General features: G+C 42.5%; 1 protein-coding gene across 7 annotated transcripts in view; it reads right to left on the reverse strand.

Annotated features, from left to right (window-relative positions):
• The window catches only part of CSMD2 (CUB and Sushi multiple domains 2), a 545,384-nt gene that overhangs the window by 181,607 nt on the left and 344,278 nt on the right, over nucleotides 1–19,499 (reverse strand). For all 7 annotated transcript variants that reach the window (XM_039837029.1, XM_039837028.1, XM_039837026.1 and 4 more), the window contains 2 exons: nucleotides 9,796–10,122; nucleotides 5,706–5,900 (listed from right to left, as the gene is read on the reverse strand). In XM_039837029.1, the coding sequence (XP_039692963.1) occupies nucleotides 5,706–5,900; nucleotides 9,796–10,122 (522 nt within the window). The remainder of the gene's footprint in view (nucleotides 1–5,705; nucleotides 5,901–9,795; nucleotides 10,123–19,499) is intronic.

The raw sequence follows: 19,499 nt of genomic DNA on the forward strand, positions 1-19,499 counted from the left end.
TCTCTCTCTCTCTCCACATGGAAAAGAAAGAAAGAGAGGGGAGGGTCCTGCCATGAATAGAGAAAAGAGCTCAGCAATAAGACAAAAGAGACCCTGAGCCTAATCCAGTGCCTGGCATAAAGTGGGCGCTCAATAAATATTCTGTCAAGGGAATAAAATACTGGCTGAAAGGTACAGATTCTGGGCAACATGACTGAGTTGTGTCCCCCAAATTCACAGGTTGAAGTACTAATACGAATGTGACTATCTTTGGAGATGGAGCCAGTAAGGAGGTAATTAAGGTTGAATGAGGCCATAAGGGTGGGGCCCTAATCCACTAGGTCTGGTGTCCTTATGAGTGGAGGAAGAGACACTAGAAGTGCACATGCACACAGAAGAAAGGCCGTGTGAAGACACAGCAAGAAGGCAGCCATCTGCTAGCCAAGAAGAGAGGCTTCAAGAGAAACCAACCCTGCTAGCACCTTGATCTTGGACTTCCAGCCTCCAGAACTGTGAGAAAACAAATTTCTGTTGTTTAAGCCACCTAGTCTGTGGTATTTTGTTATGGCGGCACAAGATGATTAATACATTGGGCTCCTGATGAGGGACTAGTGTCCCTGAGAGAGATGACCCTTCTCTCCTGACCTCTGATGCTGAAGTTGTACAAGGCAAGAGGCAACTGGGAAATGGTGACACGATAGAATGACACAAAGAAGTTGTAATTTATATGCCTTTTCTTTTCCTGTACGTTCACCCTCGCAACCACCTAGAAGGTGAGTACTGGGATTCGCTTTATTCCATAGCTGAGAAAACAGGTGTAAAGAGGCAACTGGTCCAGAAACACAGCTAGAAAGTGACAGAGTCAAGACCTGAACCTGGGTGGTCTGGCTCCAGAGTCTGCCTTTCTAACCACTGCGGGTGGATGTGGGAATGCCCACCCTGCCTGCTTCCCTCAAAGGGGCTTTAGTTGACTAAGCATCTAGTGGGAATGACTAGAGGTAGTAAAAGCCTTTGCCTCTGGGCTTCTACTCCTTCCAGCCGGGCTTCCCCACCACCCACCTGTGCCCCTCACCACTTATCTGCCACCATTTTTTGGTAGAGTGAAAGAAGAACAAACTTTGGATTCATATAGTTGATTAAAAGTGATGGTTCTGGAACCAGAATATCTGGAGTTGAATTCTGACTCCCATTCACTTAGCTGTGTGATCTTGGGCAAATTACTTAACCACTCTGTGCTTTGGTTTCCTCATATGTGAAATGAGGGTAATAATAGTACCTACCTCATAGCATTGTCAGGAGGATTCAATAGGACAGTGTATGTAAAGCACTTGGTCTAGTATTTAGCACATGATAACTTCTCTATTATTACCAGGTGGAATCTCAGGCAAGTCAATTCACCTCATCAGCTTGCAGAATTCTCATGTATAGAGCATAATAATACATTTCTCACAAGAGTGACAAGAAGATTAAATAAGATGTTAGAAACTTAATAATTGCCCTTACTTTTTCCTTGGATAGCCATCACTTAGAGTTCTCCTGTCGGACTGAGGAGAACTGACCTTCTTTCTTTCCTATAGGACTTTAAAATTTTCTGATTATAAAAGTAACACATTTTGTATATACAGATAGAAAAAAAAATGTGGGTGTGTTCATACCAAGCTGTTAACTCACTTTCCTCTGGAAAGTGGTATTGGGAAATGAGTATTTTCACTTTGAACTTCATTGCACTTGTATATTATTTAAATATTTTACAACCACTAAGTATGACTTTAAAGATAAAAAAAAAATCATACTCTGTAGATACACTGTAGAAAATTCATCTCCTTTTTATCCCTGTGTATTTCTTGTAATCAACATTTTTTAAAAAAATCCAGTTTCAGTCTTTGTCTTTTAATTGAGAGTTTAATTACCTTTATTGTCATAAGTGATATGTTTGTCTTATTGCTGTCATTTTGTTTTATGCTGACAATTTCTGATGCTTCCATGTGGCGTCTTGTCTTTGTCTTTTGCGATTGACAATATGTTTCCTTTTGTTTTAATTTTCTACCGGGATATGGAAAGTAGAAAACCTGCTTTTCATCCTATTTGTGGATGCTTTTAAGTCTTTCATAAACCTGTTTGAAATGATATTCTCTCTAGTGATATAATTCAAGAACAATACAGTAACAGTGTAGCCAAGAACCTGAGTCTGAATTCTAGCTATGCTGCTTACAAGCTGGGAGGCTCCTGGGCAAGCGACTTAACCTCTCTGTGCCCCAGTGGGGACAATACTATTTCCTAGGCTGAAATGAGTAAGTAAAACACTTATCATAGTGGGGTATAATTAGTTGGTTCTTTCTTAAAAGAGACAAGAAAAGATGAATGTGGTGGGGAGATAACCAGGAAGTCCTTTTTAGATGCTTTCTCTACCTGAAGTCTTTCTTAGGACATTTCTGATTTTAAACATATGGATCCCTTATATCCTCTGTTCTCGAGATCAGAAGTCAGCAAATTATAGCCCAGGGGCCAAATTCGGCCCATTCACTTATGTGTTGTCACAGGCTGTTTTCACATAAAGATGGGTAGAGACCTTACGGCCCACGAGGCTGAAAATGCTGCCCAGCTGGCCCTTTAAGAAAAATTTGCCAACCTCGGCTTTTGATTAGCCAGACGATCATCCTTTTTTCTAAATTTAGGAGAAGAAGCCATTTTCTTCCTTGTCCCATTACAGTCTCTCAAAAGCTAAGTGGCTCTTAGCATATATTAAAAGATTTTTTAAAAGACCATTAGCTTCTACATTTAATTGTCCACAAGGTGGGGATACTTAATCAAAAACAAAACTAGAAAACTGAAAAAGACAAAGATGCTAATTACAAAGCAGGGTTCTCCCAAGGCTGGGACACAGGGGGAAAAGGGGCCTTGTGGGGGCCAGATTCTGAGGGGTTTCTTTACCTGACTCACTCTACAGTTTTAGGTCTGGGACTTGGCCACCCCAGGTGGCATCTCACTCTAACCCTCTGCTGTGCTGCTCCTCGGGTCCCCAAAACCAGGTTAGCAGCACATGCTCATCACTCTGAGAAAACTGGGCAGGCTCTCCCCCATGCCAAGTCAGGATCTCTCCACAAGGCTGCCCACCAATTTTTGATTGCCTACTGTCCCCTCCAGGGACAGAATGAATGAGATGGTTTTAATTTCAAAATTAGGACTTTGCCTGTGACGTAGTGAGCTGCATTAAGGCCCACTAACAACAGTCAGCTTCCTTTCCGCATTCACGCATGGTCTTGAGCGATACATGGCCCTGGCAGAACCATGGGCTAGGAGCACCTGAGCCAGGAGGGCAGCAGTGGGGAGGAGAGGATTCTGTAATTACCAAGCCCTGATGCCTCTTCAGGGAGGTCAGCTCCATGGGGACTGAGTCCCCACTGGCACTGGGGCCTGGGCTTCTGTCCCGGAGGTGGGGAGAATCTCAGTGGGGAGATAGGACCAGGCCTATGGAACTGGTAAAGAAAGATGTAATAGTGCTGAGACCAAGTGTCCAATAGAGTGGTCTGGTGGTGGCCCACGGAGAACAAAAGGCATTAGCAGAAAGGAAAGATCAGATGAGGGAGAGACAGCAGGGAAATGTTGTGTTCGAGACAGACCAACACGGGGAGAACCACAGAAGTCGGGGTGACCAGCGAGCCTGAGGGAGAACCGGGGACAGACTGAGGAAAGGTGAATGACCACCGAAGGACAACCCCCAGACCCTGGGCCCCACATGGCTGCTCTGCAGTCATCTGCTCCATCTGCAAACAGCCTCATCAGACACGCGTGACTATCCCCCTGCAGCCAACAAGGAAGTTACCCAATCTCCCAGCTCCACGGCTGGGAGGAGGTGAGCTCTGAGTGTCGCGTTGTTTCTCTGACTCTAAAGCTCGTGTAATTCCCCAAAGTGCTCACTCTGCTGGAAGAAAATGGCAGATGAGGTTGTGAAGACCTCATGGTGGGACTTCGGAGGGCTAAAAGTAGTCTGTTCACGTCATGATTGGGGCGGGCACCTGGAAAGATGGAACTGCACCACTTGACGCATCTTCCCAAGTGAAGTGGTACTCATTTGATTGGGCCAATGAAGAAATGGTTAAAATTAGGTTAAAATGATGCTCACAGCCAACATGCATCGAGTGCTGCCTCTGCCAGGCATGCTGCTCCAAGAGCGGTGCTTGCTCGAGACAGCCCTGGGAGGAGATTCCCGTTATTGACCACACTTTACAGATGGGTCAGCTGAGGCACAGAGTAGTCAGGTCGCTTGCTCGGGATGACTCAGCTGGTAAGCTTCAGGATGGAGACAAAAGGCAGTCTGGTGAGAGTCAGGGCTCTGGAGACCATTAGGGAGGCCCTAACATAGTTAAAAGGCCGGCTGGCCATCCATCCATCCATCCATCCATCCATCCATCCAGTGATTCATCAACCAGTACTGACTGAGCACTGAAGTGCCAAACAGTATGCTAGTTGTGGGAATATGAGGCCAAGGATGAGTGTTTAACCTCATGGAGCTTACGAAACAGTGAGAAAACAGCTAATATTTTTGAGTATTTACTTTATGCCAGGAACTTCCCTTACATATGTATCTTATTATTACCACCCTCCATTCTTTTTCAGCTGAAGAAACAGAAGCTCAGAGGGAAAAGGTGACCTGCCAAGATTCCAGCCCAGGCCCCTCTGACTTGAAAGCCCATAGACCCTCTGCCGCATGCACCGTGCGCTCCAATGGTCTCTCCTCTCCTACCCCCACCTGTCAGCTCTGGGGCAGTGCTTGATCTAAGCCACACCCCCTCTTTGTTCTCCTGTTCTTCTCACCTGCTGGCCCAGGTGCTCAGATTTGGGTTTGGAGGTGGGATATGTAGAGAGGTCTCTTAGATCTCCACCTTCTGTTCCTTAAGTGAGAGGAAAGCAATAAACTTTCTGGCTCCTAAAGGAACAGAACCACAGCCCCTGCCTCCTTGGACACTGTCACTGTCTCCAAAGGCCTGTGGGATACACTCTCTTCATCCATTATTCACGAATATTTATGGAGGGCCTGTTCTGTGCCAGGCACTCTGGTTGGTACATAGATTTGACATGATCCTGCCCTCAAGAAGCTTAATTTGTGTTTTAAATGCCTGGAGTTTGGTGGAAGAGATGATTGGTCTTTGAAATTGAGTCAAAATCTGTTCTGTGTGTCAAAGCAGGATTGAGGAGGAACCAATATACCCCTTGTACTTCCTTCTCGGAGGTCTGCCCTTAGCCTCCTGGCGATGACTGTAAAGATAACCAGGAAGCATTTAACAGAAGCACAAAGGCCATGACTAGAAGATGCCCAGGGCATTGGGGAAAATCAGCATGTAGAGAAGGAAAAAGGGGCAGGCAGCTTGAACATTCAAAAACTCACAGCGCTGCCAAAACTTTGGGCTGATGGAGCTCCCCTGGGCAGGAGCTGGCAGCAGGGCTCCCAATGGCTGTGATATCGAGAGAGTTCCCAGGAGAAAGGAGAGGTGTTTTTGATGCCTTACGGTTTAGAACCAGTGTTTCTCCAGTTTAGTCTCTGGTTACAATTTAAATTTCTATGCAAAGTGGTCCCATAAAGCGCCTGCCATTCCAGCGTGAGGGCGAGAGGGTGGCCTTGAAGAGGAAGGAAGATATGGAAATGGAGTACCGTAGTGCAGGCCACTTGGTCCCCCTCCTCAGCCTCTCCTGTTGACAGCCACGGCCCCAGCCCAGCAGGCACATACCTTCACACCGCAGCACCGCGCTGTTCCAGACCACGCTGCCCTCCTTCAGGATGCAGGTGATGGTCTCTGAGCCCTGAGTCCCAAGGAAGCCTTCGTCACAGAGGAAGGAGATGGAACTTCCCAGCTGGAGGCTGTCACCAAACCGTTTGCCATTTACGGGAACGCCGGGGTCTGGGCACTCGTTGTGTCGGAAAGCTGTGTGGATAGGGGTCAAGGACGTGATTAGGCAGAAAGAGTGTGCAGATAAATCCTCCCCAAAGAAAATCAGCTTCATTATGATGGTGAACTTTAGACTTCCACATTTCCCTAAGAACCCACCAGGTACCAGAACTGGGGACTGCTGTGCCATGTGTGGCATAAAGCAGATGGTCGTTAAACTTGGATCTCCTGCTTTTCTGAGCACCTAATCCAATTTCATTCCAATGAACATTTATAAGTCAGGCAGTGGGCTAAGCATTTCTCATGTTAGCTCATTTACATCATATGATTCCATGAAGTACATATTATTACCCCAGTTTGCAAATAAGAAAATTGAGGCTTAAGGAGCAGATCCATCTCTTCAATGTCAAATCCATTCCACATTGTCCTAACCTCAGAAAGTGATGGGATCGTTTATGTGGCAGGTGAGCTGGACTCTAAATCCTGTGACACTAATAGACACTGAGGATCATAAAGTAGGTGCCCTGGAATCAACCCATGGAATCTGAACCCATTTCCTTCATTCCCTTGCCTCTGGTCAGGCTGCCTCTCACCCTCCCAGGTGATTGATAATGCAGTGGTGTTGGTGGAGGAGGAAAGAGTCAATTCTTTTGGGTTTAATCGAGCTTTGCCTCTTGTTAGTTACACGGTTCTGGGAAACTTATGTAATCTTGCCGAACCTCTGTTTCCTGACCTATAAAATGAGATCATACTTTTACTTGCAGGGTCATTCTGGGATAGAAATAAAATGAAAACTGATATAAAGAGGAAAATGGAGAATGTGTGGTACAGCTTCTAATAGGTGGTAAGTACTCCTTAAATATGAGTTCCCTTCCTTCTTCCCCTTCCCACTCCATCTTCACCAAGCACATTCCCAGCCTTCCCCCATCAGTTCTCAACCTCAAGTCTCTGGAGCCACACCCTTTTTGCATTCCTGCTCTTTGAAGGATGATGGCTTTGCAGTAGAAACCAGGTTCCAAGGCTGCAGGGGAAAGGGTCAGTTTAAAGAACTCAATTTACAAGTCTCTGAAATACTCTAGTGATTGAAACACTTGCAGGACCAGAAAGGGAAGCAACCCTGGAGGCTGTTGAATCCTGCTGGAGGCAAGAAGCTTGTAAACTTGGCAATCCTTCCTACTGAAGATGAGCTGTGAGAGCTTCTGACATGAAAATGATTGTCATGATACCTTGCAGAACTTCCACAGAGACCCCACCGCCCTTCCCTCTGAAATGTAAAGCCCAGGTTGGCCCAGGCTTCAGACTCCCATCCTTTCTTCACTAAAAACTAGGACCATGAGGTTGCCCTGACATTTAGTAATATGGGGTGGGAAGAAAATGGTACTTGAAGCTACAAGTCTAGGAGACTGTCTATTCAAAACCACATCAGACACACACACACGTGTTCATACACACACATACATGTACACACACAAAAGGGACACAGAGCTATTTTCTAACACCCGTGAGCAAAAGCTCTAAGTCAAAGATTTAAATACTGCCCAGTTCTGCCTAGGTACCTTTTCAAACCTCAGCTTCCTGGTGTGCGAAACAAGTTATATCTTAGCTTATGAAGTTTGTGGTGGGTCAGCAGTGATGACCATAGAGTGCTCGTTCAGTAGGTGCTCAGTAAACAGTAGGTATTATCATCATTGTTGAAGATGCTCCATATGGAAGAAGGATGAGGTTTACTTGAAGAAGCTAGAGTGGAGATGAGATCCCTGGTCCTTGTTACAGGGACACAGATTTCAAGTCATTTTAAGGGGAAGCCAAATGCTCTCTTGCTCTGGAGAGAGCTAGAGCTATCAGGGCAAATTCTAGTTCAGCCTCGATGATCATCAATTGTCATGTGACTTAGGAGATGCATGTCCTGTAGTGGAGAATACACTAGTTCCCAGACACTTGTCTGTGGACTATTGTTTCATTAGTTGCATCATGATTCAGCAGGTCTAGGATAGAGCCCAGATTTAAATAAATTATTTCTACTTATTCATCTAGCTATCTGTCTGTGTAAGTGTACAGAAAAATATCTGATGTCTGTAATAGCATTCACCAAATGTTGATGAGAATCATTTATGACTGGGGGGATTTTGGGAGGTAGTTAGCATTTTTTCTTCCACCTGCCCCCTGTTTTTTGAATACTTACATGTTGGATGTGTATCATTTTTACAATGGAGAAACTTTGGAGAGGAATGCAAGGGAAGAGACTGACCCTCAGGTAAGGTCCATTGCCTTTTGCCTTTTCTCCCCCAAGGATACAGAGCTTGCTCCTTTCCTGGAAAAGGGGGACTTACTAGGATTTGGTTTTCCAAGGAGACTATGAGCACCCATTTGCCACAGATTCCCCATAGGGGTCCACACCTACTTTGACCCTGCAGAGTTCTCAACCCTCACGATCCTGGACCAGTGGACTTCCCTGGGTACCTCGTACCCTTCTTCCCACTTTACCAGGCCAGAAAGCACTGAGTCATTCATGGATCTTTCCATTCAATAAACATTAACTGAGCCTTACCACATACCAGACCCTGTGTGGGCAGAGGGAATAGCAAGATAAGTAATACATTCCAGCACGCCTTCAGAGCTCATGGTCTCATGGGAAAGCAGGGATGAGGACAGAGAAGCTAAAAGCTAGAGCTGCATTGCTAGATCGGGAAAATCGGGTAAGAAAGAACAGGGCTGTGCTTCCTCCTGCCCATAGGTGGGGTAACAGGAACGCCCTGGAGGAGGCATGGCCTGGGAAGGTCCATCGTTTCCAGCAAGTCTGGTGTCCTAAGGAAGGTGCTGAGGGGAATGTTAAGGAGGGGCTTTTGCTTGGGCAGTCCCTTAGAATCTGGGGTCCCCAAAGGCTTTCCATTTGGAATATATTATCTTCAGCTCAACGAGACCTCAGAGACAGGTGGGTCAAGGAGGTAGGACCTCTATGCCAAGGATGAAGGTGCGGGGAGGGAGGAGATCAGTTTTGTCAAAAAGCACCAGGGGGGCCAGCTTTATGTGTGTGATTATGTGCACACAGCGGAGCTTGAATTGGGGACTTGCATTCATAAACAGCGACTGGGAAAGGATCGTTACTGCTCAGGGAGACCTAGCTATAGCTGTTTGGCTATTTGCCATCAGCCAAGGTTGCTGGATCTACAGCTTATTATAACCTGATAAGCACTTCTTGCTGCCTTTGGCAGCTTGCTATTTCGAGTTTACAAGTTTCTGTCCCCACCCCCACCCTCATTATAACCCCAGGAAACAAAGAAATGAAAATAACCACCATCGAGCTTCAGGTTACTTCTAGAAGGGGCCTAGAATTGAAACTGGAGTTGACAGCTTTTAAACTGTGGACCTGAAAGGCACGATGAGAAAGAGCCCCAAGAGTTGGCTCTAATTAGCGTCCAACAGAAACACTGCTCCAGACTTTTGTTTCTGATTTGACTATGGGAATGGGTACCGGGCAAAACCAAGTGTGAGCCGCCCCACCAGAATACCTGAAGTCAGCATTAAGTGGGCATTCAAAGCCCAGGGGAGCACATCAGAGAGGGATCAGTAACGAGTGAGAAGATGACAGAGGCATGCTCTCCTTTGGGCCCTTCTTGGTTCTAGCTAGGTCTTCTAGAAGGTAGGGGGTGGGAGGGAGAAATGAGGTCCTAGGCTCCGTTTACATTATACATCACATCGATAGGAAATAAATGCTCGAAAGAGAATGACTCCACAGGAAAAAGTACCCTGCCCAGCAGCCAGCGCTTTATGCTTTTCATGTCATGCTGGAGCCCTAAGCCCAGGTGCTATAGCCCTGCAATGCCCTTGAACTGGCCCCCCACACATAACACTCCTCCATGGGAGCACCCCCGACCATCTCAGAGACTGACACTCAGAGGGATGATCAGCTGGAAACAGAGAGAGGACTCACTGGTAAAGGTGATGTTGAAGCCTCTCTTCCCCGTGGAATGGTCAGTCTGGAACTCGAGACGGGCCACGTGGCCACTGCTGGTGATGGAAGAAGGAAGCTGGTTTCCTGAGAAGGTGCCTAGGACTGGGGCCTCGGCGGTGGCCCCATCCTTGATGACGAGGAAGTCAAATTGAGGCTCCACATCAATGTCGTTGAAGGCCAGGTGGATGCGGCTCTCCGGCCGGGCCAGGATGAGCCAGACACAGTGCAGGTGGTTGCCATAGTCCTCCGGGTAGTTGGGAGAAAGGACGACCCCAGAGGGACTGGTAAAGTTGAAGAAGCAGGAAACTGCAAGAGAAGAGCACTGAAGGTCAGTAAGTGTCCCCAGGCCACTGAGAGCTGGCAGAGGAGTGTTTCCTTAATCTAAAGAGCAATAGAAAGGGTGACATAAGGGTTGGGCTGGACTGGCTGGGCTCTGAGCTCTGGGTGGGAGACATGCTGGGTTCCATGCTGGGCATGGCTCTGGGAAGGGTCCCTCATGGCAAACTTCTCTTGGCCCCCTCTTCTTCTCTCACTGTGCTCACCCCAGGGAGTGTCTCATGCTCCTGGTCACTCGTGTTGGGGAAAAACTACCACTCAAGCTTCAGTGCAGTCACAGTGCCCAGCTCTGAGATTCCCCCAGGGGGAAACCAGGGTGGAGATATTGCAAGTCCATTTCTCTCCTTTAAACGTTTTTGGTGGGAAAGAGATACGGGTAGCCTGGGGATTCTGACAACTGCAAAGCTACAAAACTATGCTGAAGAAATGCTCGATAAGCACCATCTTTCAGAGATCAAAGCTTTGGAAGAAACTAGGGGAGAGAGGTGATAGTGCCTCATCTCGATGCCTGCCCACTTCTTGTTATCTTTCCTACTTTACCCTAAGGATCCACTATTCTGAAAACCTTTATTTTAAACCCTTTTCATGCCAGTGACTAACAGACTCTGGAACGAGGCTGAGGCAAGGAAAGTGCTATAAATGGAAAAACAAACAAACACAAAACCAAAATTAAAAAAGAAAATAACAGAATAAAAAAATAATTGCAACCAATATGCCAAAGGGCAAATCCAGGTATTGAATTAGAGCTTTTAAAGTTTTTAAGAACACCATCAAGATGAGCATAGAGTATGCTCAGAGGAGTCATATGAGAGGAAATAGAATTAATATGAAAATACAGTCCATTTCACTGGGAAAATATAAAGAAAAAATATTGCTGAGGCTTCATGGAAACTCATATGTATTTATTGCCAGTTGGAGTGTAAAGCTGATATAATCCTTTTGGAAGGGAATATATGAATTCTTATCAACAGCCAAAACACTATTCAAATATTCTGACTCAGTAATCTCTAGGAATTAATTCAAAAGAAAAAATGGACAAAGATGTTTATAGTGACATAATTTTATTAAAGAAAAAATGTGAACAACCTATATGTCAGTTCAATAATCTGAGGTATATGATAGCCTTTAACAGATGCAGTTTGAACTTTAATTGATGCAATTATTAAATTTAATAATTGATGCAATTATTAAAGTAATAAATATAACCCAATACAAAGAATATTAAATATAATTTTAAGTAAAATTGTAGATCATAAAAGTATATGTACACTTTTGATTATAGCTATTAAATATTTATATATGGATAGACTGGACAGGAGCCCCCAAATAAAAACTGTACTAGAGTAATGGGTTTCTGGGTGATATTTTTTCAAAATGAAAACAATATTTAATTTTTCTAACTGCAAAAATGATATAGGCTCATTCTAAACATGTTTAACATATGAAAGTATAAAGAAGGTAAAAAAAAGGGACAAACATTTAAATCCCTTTAGAACATTCATATTGATGCCTGGTGTTAATAATATGGAAACTTAAGTAAATTAACATTTTTACTTATTAAATATAATGAAGCTAAGGTGAAAATAAAATAAGATCATGTTTGCAAGAAAACCCCCCACGAAACAAAGAAAATGTTCAACGCCTATATGCAGTTTCTCCTTCCTCTCCCTGACTCCACCCATCTTTTCCTTTTCTGCATTAGGTTCAACCTGCTATACAAAGCCCTCCCATCAAATTCAGCAAAGTGAACCTGGTCTGCAGCCATACATGTCCAGCCTAATCTCTTGTAGTCTCTGTATTTTATAAGTATAGAAAGAGTTTAATTATTATTATATATTAGTGGAGATTTATTAAGTGCAGGCACTGTTTGAAACACTTTTATCAATTATTCAATTTAACTGTCACAATAACACTATAAAGTAGGTACTGTTATTAACCCAATTTAAAGATGAAGAGACTGAGGCAAACGGAGGTTAACTAACTTGTGAAGGTTGTGATGTCACTAAATGGTAAGAGCAAATTCAAATCTACGTAAATCGATGCAAATTTAAATCTGTTTGACCCCAGGGGCCAAGCTCTGAGCTGCCCCTCAAAACTGTCTCCCACTTTGAGAAAAGTACTGTCCACTGGGCCTAAGTCTAACAGTGGAGTCCTGAAGGGTACTCTTAGAACCTGCTGAAGATCCATCTATCAACCCCAACCATTACATCTGCACTGCACTGGGGGCTCTAGGCCAGACATGGATGCCCTCACAGAGCTATCCCATCGTCCAGTTTTGTGGTCATCCAGTGGGGAGCATAATGCAAATAGTGAGGACTCCTTACCTAACAAAGACAACTACCTTGAAGACAGAAGGGGAAAAAAATCACATGGCCTGATTACTAGTAGGACAACATCACAGCAAAGTGGAGACAAAGAAAAGTGCTATAGTCTCAGAGAGAAGATCGTCACGGGCACTCTAAGCATGTGAATAAATGAATTTGGTGCAGAGGAGGATTTAATTAACATACCTGAGTCCTCACCCACACGCCATCACTTTATTCTTTTTTCTCATACCCCTTTTCCAGAGTTGCCATGTTGTAAAGCCACAGGGGCGCCATTTTAAGGAGGTATATATGGTAGCTCTACCTATCACTCCCTAAAATTATCTTTTGAATTTGATGGGAGAGCTTTGTGTAGCAGGTTGAACCTTTATGGTCTGTCCCTCTTTCTCTCTAATACATACACATATACTCCATGAGAGCAGATACCTTGTCTGATTCTTCTGAACCCTTAATGGCTCCCATAATGCCTAGCATGTTGTAGGTGCTCAATCAATATTTACTGAATGAATCAATGACTATTTAATGGTTGATGACCTCTGAAAAGATGGTGACATGAACATGTGTGCCTCACATCCCCACCCCGTTCCAAGGCCCAACCAACAGAATTGAACAAAGTCTTCAAAAATAAGTAGACACCTGTATCATTTCTAGAAACTAGGGAAAAATATTGTGCCATGATCCTCAACGCATTTCTCTTAGACACAGTACAGATCGATCCCTATATAATTTAGAATAGAAAAGAGTATGACCCAGCCAATTTGTTAAACAACAAAGACAATCGCTCCCAACTTCAAAAATATATTATTCACATAACACTCATAAAAAACCACTTGAAGATGTTTTCTACAGAACTAAGAGATGAATTAAAATGAATAACTCAAATATGGGAAAGTTATGGTTAATAAAAAATTTTAAAAAACATTAGCAACAAGCAAATCAACCATATAGTAAAGAATTTAAATAATTCCTATAAATATAGTTATAAAACAGAATGCAAATGTAACAATTATTCTTTGGAAGAGAAGATATAAGATATCACTCCTGCCCAAACCCCAGGGTAAAATATTGCAGATTATACTGATATAAAGAATAAAGTGGGAGCAAGGAAGTATGTTAATGTCCTCATCTTGCAAGAAATTCTGTTATATAGTTTCTGTGGTTACTTTGAGAAATATAGGTTAAAGTATGTTTTTAAAGATGGTGAGTGTAATTAGTAATAGACTATAAAGTAGCTTATCTTCAAAATTACCAAAGGGGAAAAGCATAGCAGTCAATTTATCCAAAGGGAGAGAAAAAAAAGAAAAAGAAAAAGGAATTCAAAGGAAACAAAAAGGAAGCATAAAGAGAGGAAGTGTAAAATAAGATGTTAAAAAAGAGACAATAAACCATTTATAACAATAAATGTATACAGGTTCATCTATTCTCGTAAAACATAACCCTCATTTTGGGATAAGACACAAGGCTTAAACAAAGTGACTCAGACCTTACATTAGCAGAGTGTTAAACTGTACCAATTCCCAGGCCATTACAGGTTCTAAAAGCTCCCCAGGTAATCATAATGTGCAGCCAGGGCTTGAGAGCTACTAGTGGAGGCAAGTGCAAACTACAAAAGGAGGGGCTTTAATATTAATATCAAACCCTTGCATGTTATAATATCACACCAAACTCTCAGAGGATCCTATTTTCAGGCCAAGAGTCCTCTAGATAGTTACCAAGAAGCGTTTTTTCTTGCACTTAGAAAAAGAGGGAGCTGATAAACTGATACTGAGAGAAAAAGAATGTGGTTCTCAAAGCTGGGTCTTCCATCCGGAGATAACTGAGACTTGTTGCAACCAGGGCAGGAAAGGGAGTGTACACTGTTCTACAAAGGTCCAATTTTTCTTGCTTTGGAAAATTATGTTTGCATGTTACACTGAAATGTTTCTGTTAGAGAACAGAGTTTGCTTCTCAGTGTCACAAATGAGGAAAACAAAAAATATTGTGATTGGATTTCATCACTATCAATCATCAATCATCTAGGTTAAAAGAGAGAGATGAGTGGCCTTCCCCTTTTGGGAGTGGTTAACTAGGTTGTGCAAATGGATCTTGACCTTGGATAAACCTTTAAATCAGAGGGCTCTCACACAGTGCAGACTTTTGAAAAATAACACGGGTAGAAAACTCATTAGTAAATGGATACATAATTATTGTGCATAACATCAGATTATTATTTAATATAATCTTGAATAGAAAATAAAAGGAGCTTGTTGAAAAACCCTCTTTTATTATCTTTTCTTCTGGTATTGTCACTGCTGGCTTCACTGCTTTCAAAATGATAATTCAATTACCAGGGGCCTGACAAAGCAAAACAAAATCCAAAGATGATATTTAAAAAATGGATGATACTCGCATTCCGAAACAAAGATACTTTATGCCCCAAAGCACTGAAACAGACAAAATGAACTATTTTTTAAAAAAATAAGAATTGGAAAAAAATATACTCATCTGAAGTCACAAGTAAATAAAGAGGATCTGTAAAATACGACGAGTGTGTATGTGTTATATGATACCCTGTAATTTCAAACAAGGAACATCGCTTTGTTTACAAGTGCCCATAAAATATTTCAGAAATGAACTTATATTAGGCTGCAAGGAAACCTCCATAAACTCCTCCACAAAGCAAAAACTCTTGGGACACATTTTCTGTTCACAGTGAAGTAAACTAGAAATCAGTAAGAAAAGAATGAAGAAAAATCCTCATCACTTGAAAATTCACAAATCTTTTTCCTAAAAAAGTTCTTTAGTTCAAAGAGGAAATAAAAGCTGTCAATATAGACTGCTTATAATAATGATAATGATACTAGGCCAAAGCCATATTTAAGAGCAAATTCATAGCCATATTCATTATTAAATAATAAAGAAATGAAATAAGTGATATGAGTGTTTAAACTCGAAAAGTTACAAAGAGAATAACTAAACAAGATTAAGAAGAGGGAGAATAAACTTAGTAAAATTAAAGAAAAAAATAATTGAAGAGACCAATAAAAGATTAATTTCCCTTGGTCCACTGAAGAAATAAAAAGAGAGATTTGGAAACAGAACTAGGATAATATAATTAAGGAGATAAGCCAATTATGAAAGAATAGTATGTATAATATACTAATAAATTTGAAATCTTGACAAAAATGGAGAATCTCCCAATAACTTTAAATTACCAAAATTGTGTAAAGGAAAAAACCTGAGGAAATTAGAAAATACTTAGAAAATACTCTGGTGTCATGGCCAGAGCTTTAAAATTTTAAACAAACTATAATAGCGATACCATTTAAATTAATTTTGATACAAATACTCCCATAAAATAGTATGTATGATACACATATTCACATCCACCCACTCGCACACCAATACACCCATTGTATAAAAAAAATCTTATATGTATAGTACTAGTGAGTCAAATTCAGCCCTAAAGCAATAAACATGACCTATGTAATGAAAACAACACTTTATTGATAAGCGGAAAAGAAAATTTAAAATATGAGACACAAACTATTTTCCTGGGTAGGTTGATGAGTTCAGGTTGTTAATATGACAATTATCCTCAAATCATTATATAAATTTAACATAATTCCAGGCAAGACCCACACCATTTTTTTTCCCCTGGAACTTAAAACAATGATAAGATCCATCTGTTGGAATAAACAGGTGAAAACAGTCAAGCTCTAGAGATGAAGAATAATAACATATGAGGTGCTAGTTGGCATTGCAGGAGCATCATATGTCTTAATTCATGAACCCTCACAGCAACCCTCTCAGGCAGATACAGATGCAGAAGCCGAGTCCAGGTTCAAGTAACCTGCCCACAGTCACGCAGCATGTAAGTCATGGGACTGGGATATGAATCCAGTCAAGCTGGTTCCAGAGCCCAAGCTCTCAACCATGACACCTACTTTCTCCCAGTGGAAGGAAGGCTTGCCAACTCAGATATTAAACATATTCTAAAGCTGTAATAATAAATCTGTATTATATTAGCTTCAAATGAGAGTTCAATGGAACCAAAAAATAAAATTCAGAAACAGATATGGGCATCTAAAAATTTAGCCTGTGATGAAGGGGGCTTTTCAAATTAAGGGAAAGGTTGGTTGATTAATAAAGGATGCTTGGACAAATGGCTAAGCAGTTGTTTAGAACCAACACCTCACTTAACATACCACAGAAGTACTAGAAGAAAAAATGTTCATATACTCTCAGAGGTGAGGAAAGGACTTCCTTAGCATTATACCAAAGTTAGAAATCATAAGAGAAATGAGATTTTTAATTATAGACATGAAAAACGTTTGGATTTCAAAAATCACCATAAATAAAAGCTAAATAGTAAGGAACAAATGGAGAGAAAGTATTCGCAAGTTATTACAGTTAAATATTTACTATGTTTAACATATCACAATCTACAGTTCAGTACAAAGATACACACTCATAAAATATAGGCCAAGGAAATTAAGAGGTGACTAACAAAAGAATTACGTTGGTCAATATAGGTATGAGAAAATGTACAGTACTATTAGAAAACAAAAACTTCAAACAGCAGAGCTATCAAGTTGGCAAAAACAGAAAACAACATGTGGAAACTTGGAGAGAAGCTGGCAGAGCATGTGGAGACAAGACAGCCAAAAGGTAGGAGGAAAAAACAGGAGTGGTTTCCACAAGAAGAAAGGGCTGTCTGTTCTGAAATACAGCTGAGCATCTGGGCATGACGAAGGCAGAAAACAACCCAGCGGGTTTCAGCAACAAGAGGCTCATCGGTGACCTCGGTAAGAGCAGTTCCCAGGTGTGGTGGACACCGAGGTCAGAATGGATCGTGGTGACAAGGAACCGGGAGGCGAGGAATGGACACGACGAGGGTGGACATCCTGTCAAAGAAGTCTAGATGTGAAAGAAGGATATAAGATAACAGGCAAGGAGATGTGGGCTGTTAGGAAGATCTCTACTTTTAAGATAAGAGAGACCCGAGAATAAAATTTAAATGTGGATAGAAAGGACCTGGCAGAACGGAAGAGACTGAAGAGACGGAAGGAGGAGGATGAATCACATTAGGCGTAAAGTTCTGAGAGGGAGCGAGGTGAAGGAGGGTCTATAGCAAAATTTTTGAAACCGTGGGTTGCAGCCCATTAGTGACTGGTCATAAAAGCAATGTGGTGGGTCATGAGTTGGATGCTAAAAAAAAAAAAAAGGTAAAAACCAAAGGAAGAGAATGAACAATATCCGAGTATATTACAGGAAGTAAAGGTAAGTACTGTTTGTGAATCCTGCATTTCGATTATGTGCGAGTGTGCATGTGAGTGTGTACTGTGTTGCATTCCTTACTGTCAGTTTAAAGGTGCTTGAAGGTCCCTGAACTAAAACCTAAATGGGATGTACAATCTATAAGGGGATTGGTTTTTGATGCGAGAGAGGAGTGAGCATCTCTGTTAGAAAAGGTGGGAAGGTGAAAGGGAGGATGGGGACGGGGGTGATGTGCAGGCTTGGTGTCTGGTATTTAAAAGTTGAAGATGTTGCCTGCGTGGTGGAAGACAAAGTCATTCGCCAGTGCAAGGTGAGGAGAGGGGGTGGTTCATGGATTGGAGAGTGGAGAATGCTTGAGAAACACAGATGGATTGCTAGGTCTTGTTGCAGGCTTGATTGAGATTGGTGACCATGAATTTGTAGCAGCGCCAATTTGCCTGGATGGATGATTTTCTTTAGCAGTGCTCACCCAAGCAGGAGAGGTCTAATCAGATCGTTCTTGCTTCATTGTGTGTCTCTGGATCAGTAAACTGAGGCAGCTCTGCTGATTAATGTTATAGCTGAGCTGGAAGCAGAGGCTCTGCAAAACCACCCTTGAATTTCTTTTGCCTCTTTCTGCTCAGAAGCTCAGTGTATGGTAATTTTCATCTGAGTTATTTTAACATCGTCTCTGGCAGTGGAGCTGGTGAAAGTTATCATCTAACTTCATTGGGCTCGAGGAAACTGTGTGAGGTTCTCAAAGTCACATGCATGAGGGGTGAAACTGGTCATCCAGCAGGGCTCATCCTTATAAAGATTAAGGTAAGACTCGGTTCTCTTTGAGAATACTGAGGATGCCTTCTAGAAACTTATATACATTCCAAAAGGAGCATCAGAGATAAATGAGCAATACTGGCTACATATTTCCTAAGCATACATCATGTCCTCTTATTGGATTCCATAGCTGATGGAATCCAATCCAAAAGCCATGGATTGTGCTCAACTTTTGCATTCCCTCTTTTTGGGAAGTGGGAGGTCCAATCCAATCCCCAGCACCTAGGCAGACCCTACTTGGGCGCTGGTGTCCTGAGCAAGATTAGCAGGGCATTCAACAGAGCTGATCCGTTTCTCATTCCTGAAACACTTTTGCTCTGTGTTCCAGAATTCTGTCTTTCTAGCTGCCCCATTCACAGTGATTTAAAAGCTTTCCACCCGACTTTTACAATGTAAGAAGATGACCCTGAAAGGATCTATTTCAGGGTAAATTCTCATATTACATGTTCTCTCTAGAGCGCCCCACCCCACACGTGACTCCTATACATATACTTTCAAGACAGACCTCTCTTCTGAGCTCCAGACCTGTATATCCAATGGTCTTTCAAACGTCTCAACCCAGCGCAAGCATTAATGGAGCACCCGCTATGTGCCAGTCACTGCTCTAGGTATGGAGTTCGCAGCCAACGAGACCGATAAGCAAGTCCTCAGTCCTCATGAAGTTTACATTCTAATAAGTGACAAAGAACGTAAGACAGGGCAAAAGGAAAAAGAGTGAATGGAGTGGGGGTGGCTCACTTTCAATAAGGGGGTCAGAGATGGCCTGTCTGAGACAGCGGCCTGATGACAAAGAGTCAGCCGCCCTAAGGGAAGACCACTCCAGGTGGAGGGAATTGCAAGTGTAAAGGCTCTGAGGTAGGAATGGACTTGGTGTATGTGAGGGACAGATGAAGGCCAATGTGGCAGAGGCAAGGCGAACCATGGAGCTAGGAGCAAGAGAAGAATCGGAGA

Source organism: Pteropus medius, unplaced genomic scaffold (assembly GCF_902729225.1).
Source record: "Pteropus medius unplaced genomic scaffold, Ma_sr-lr_union100, whole genome shotgun sequence".
Classification (NCBI taxonomy): Eukaryota; Metazoa; Chordata; class Mammalia; order Chiroptera; family Pteropodidae; genus Pteropus; species Pteropus medius.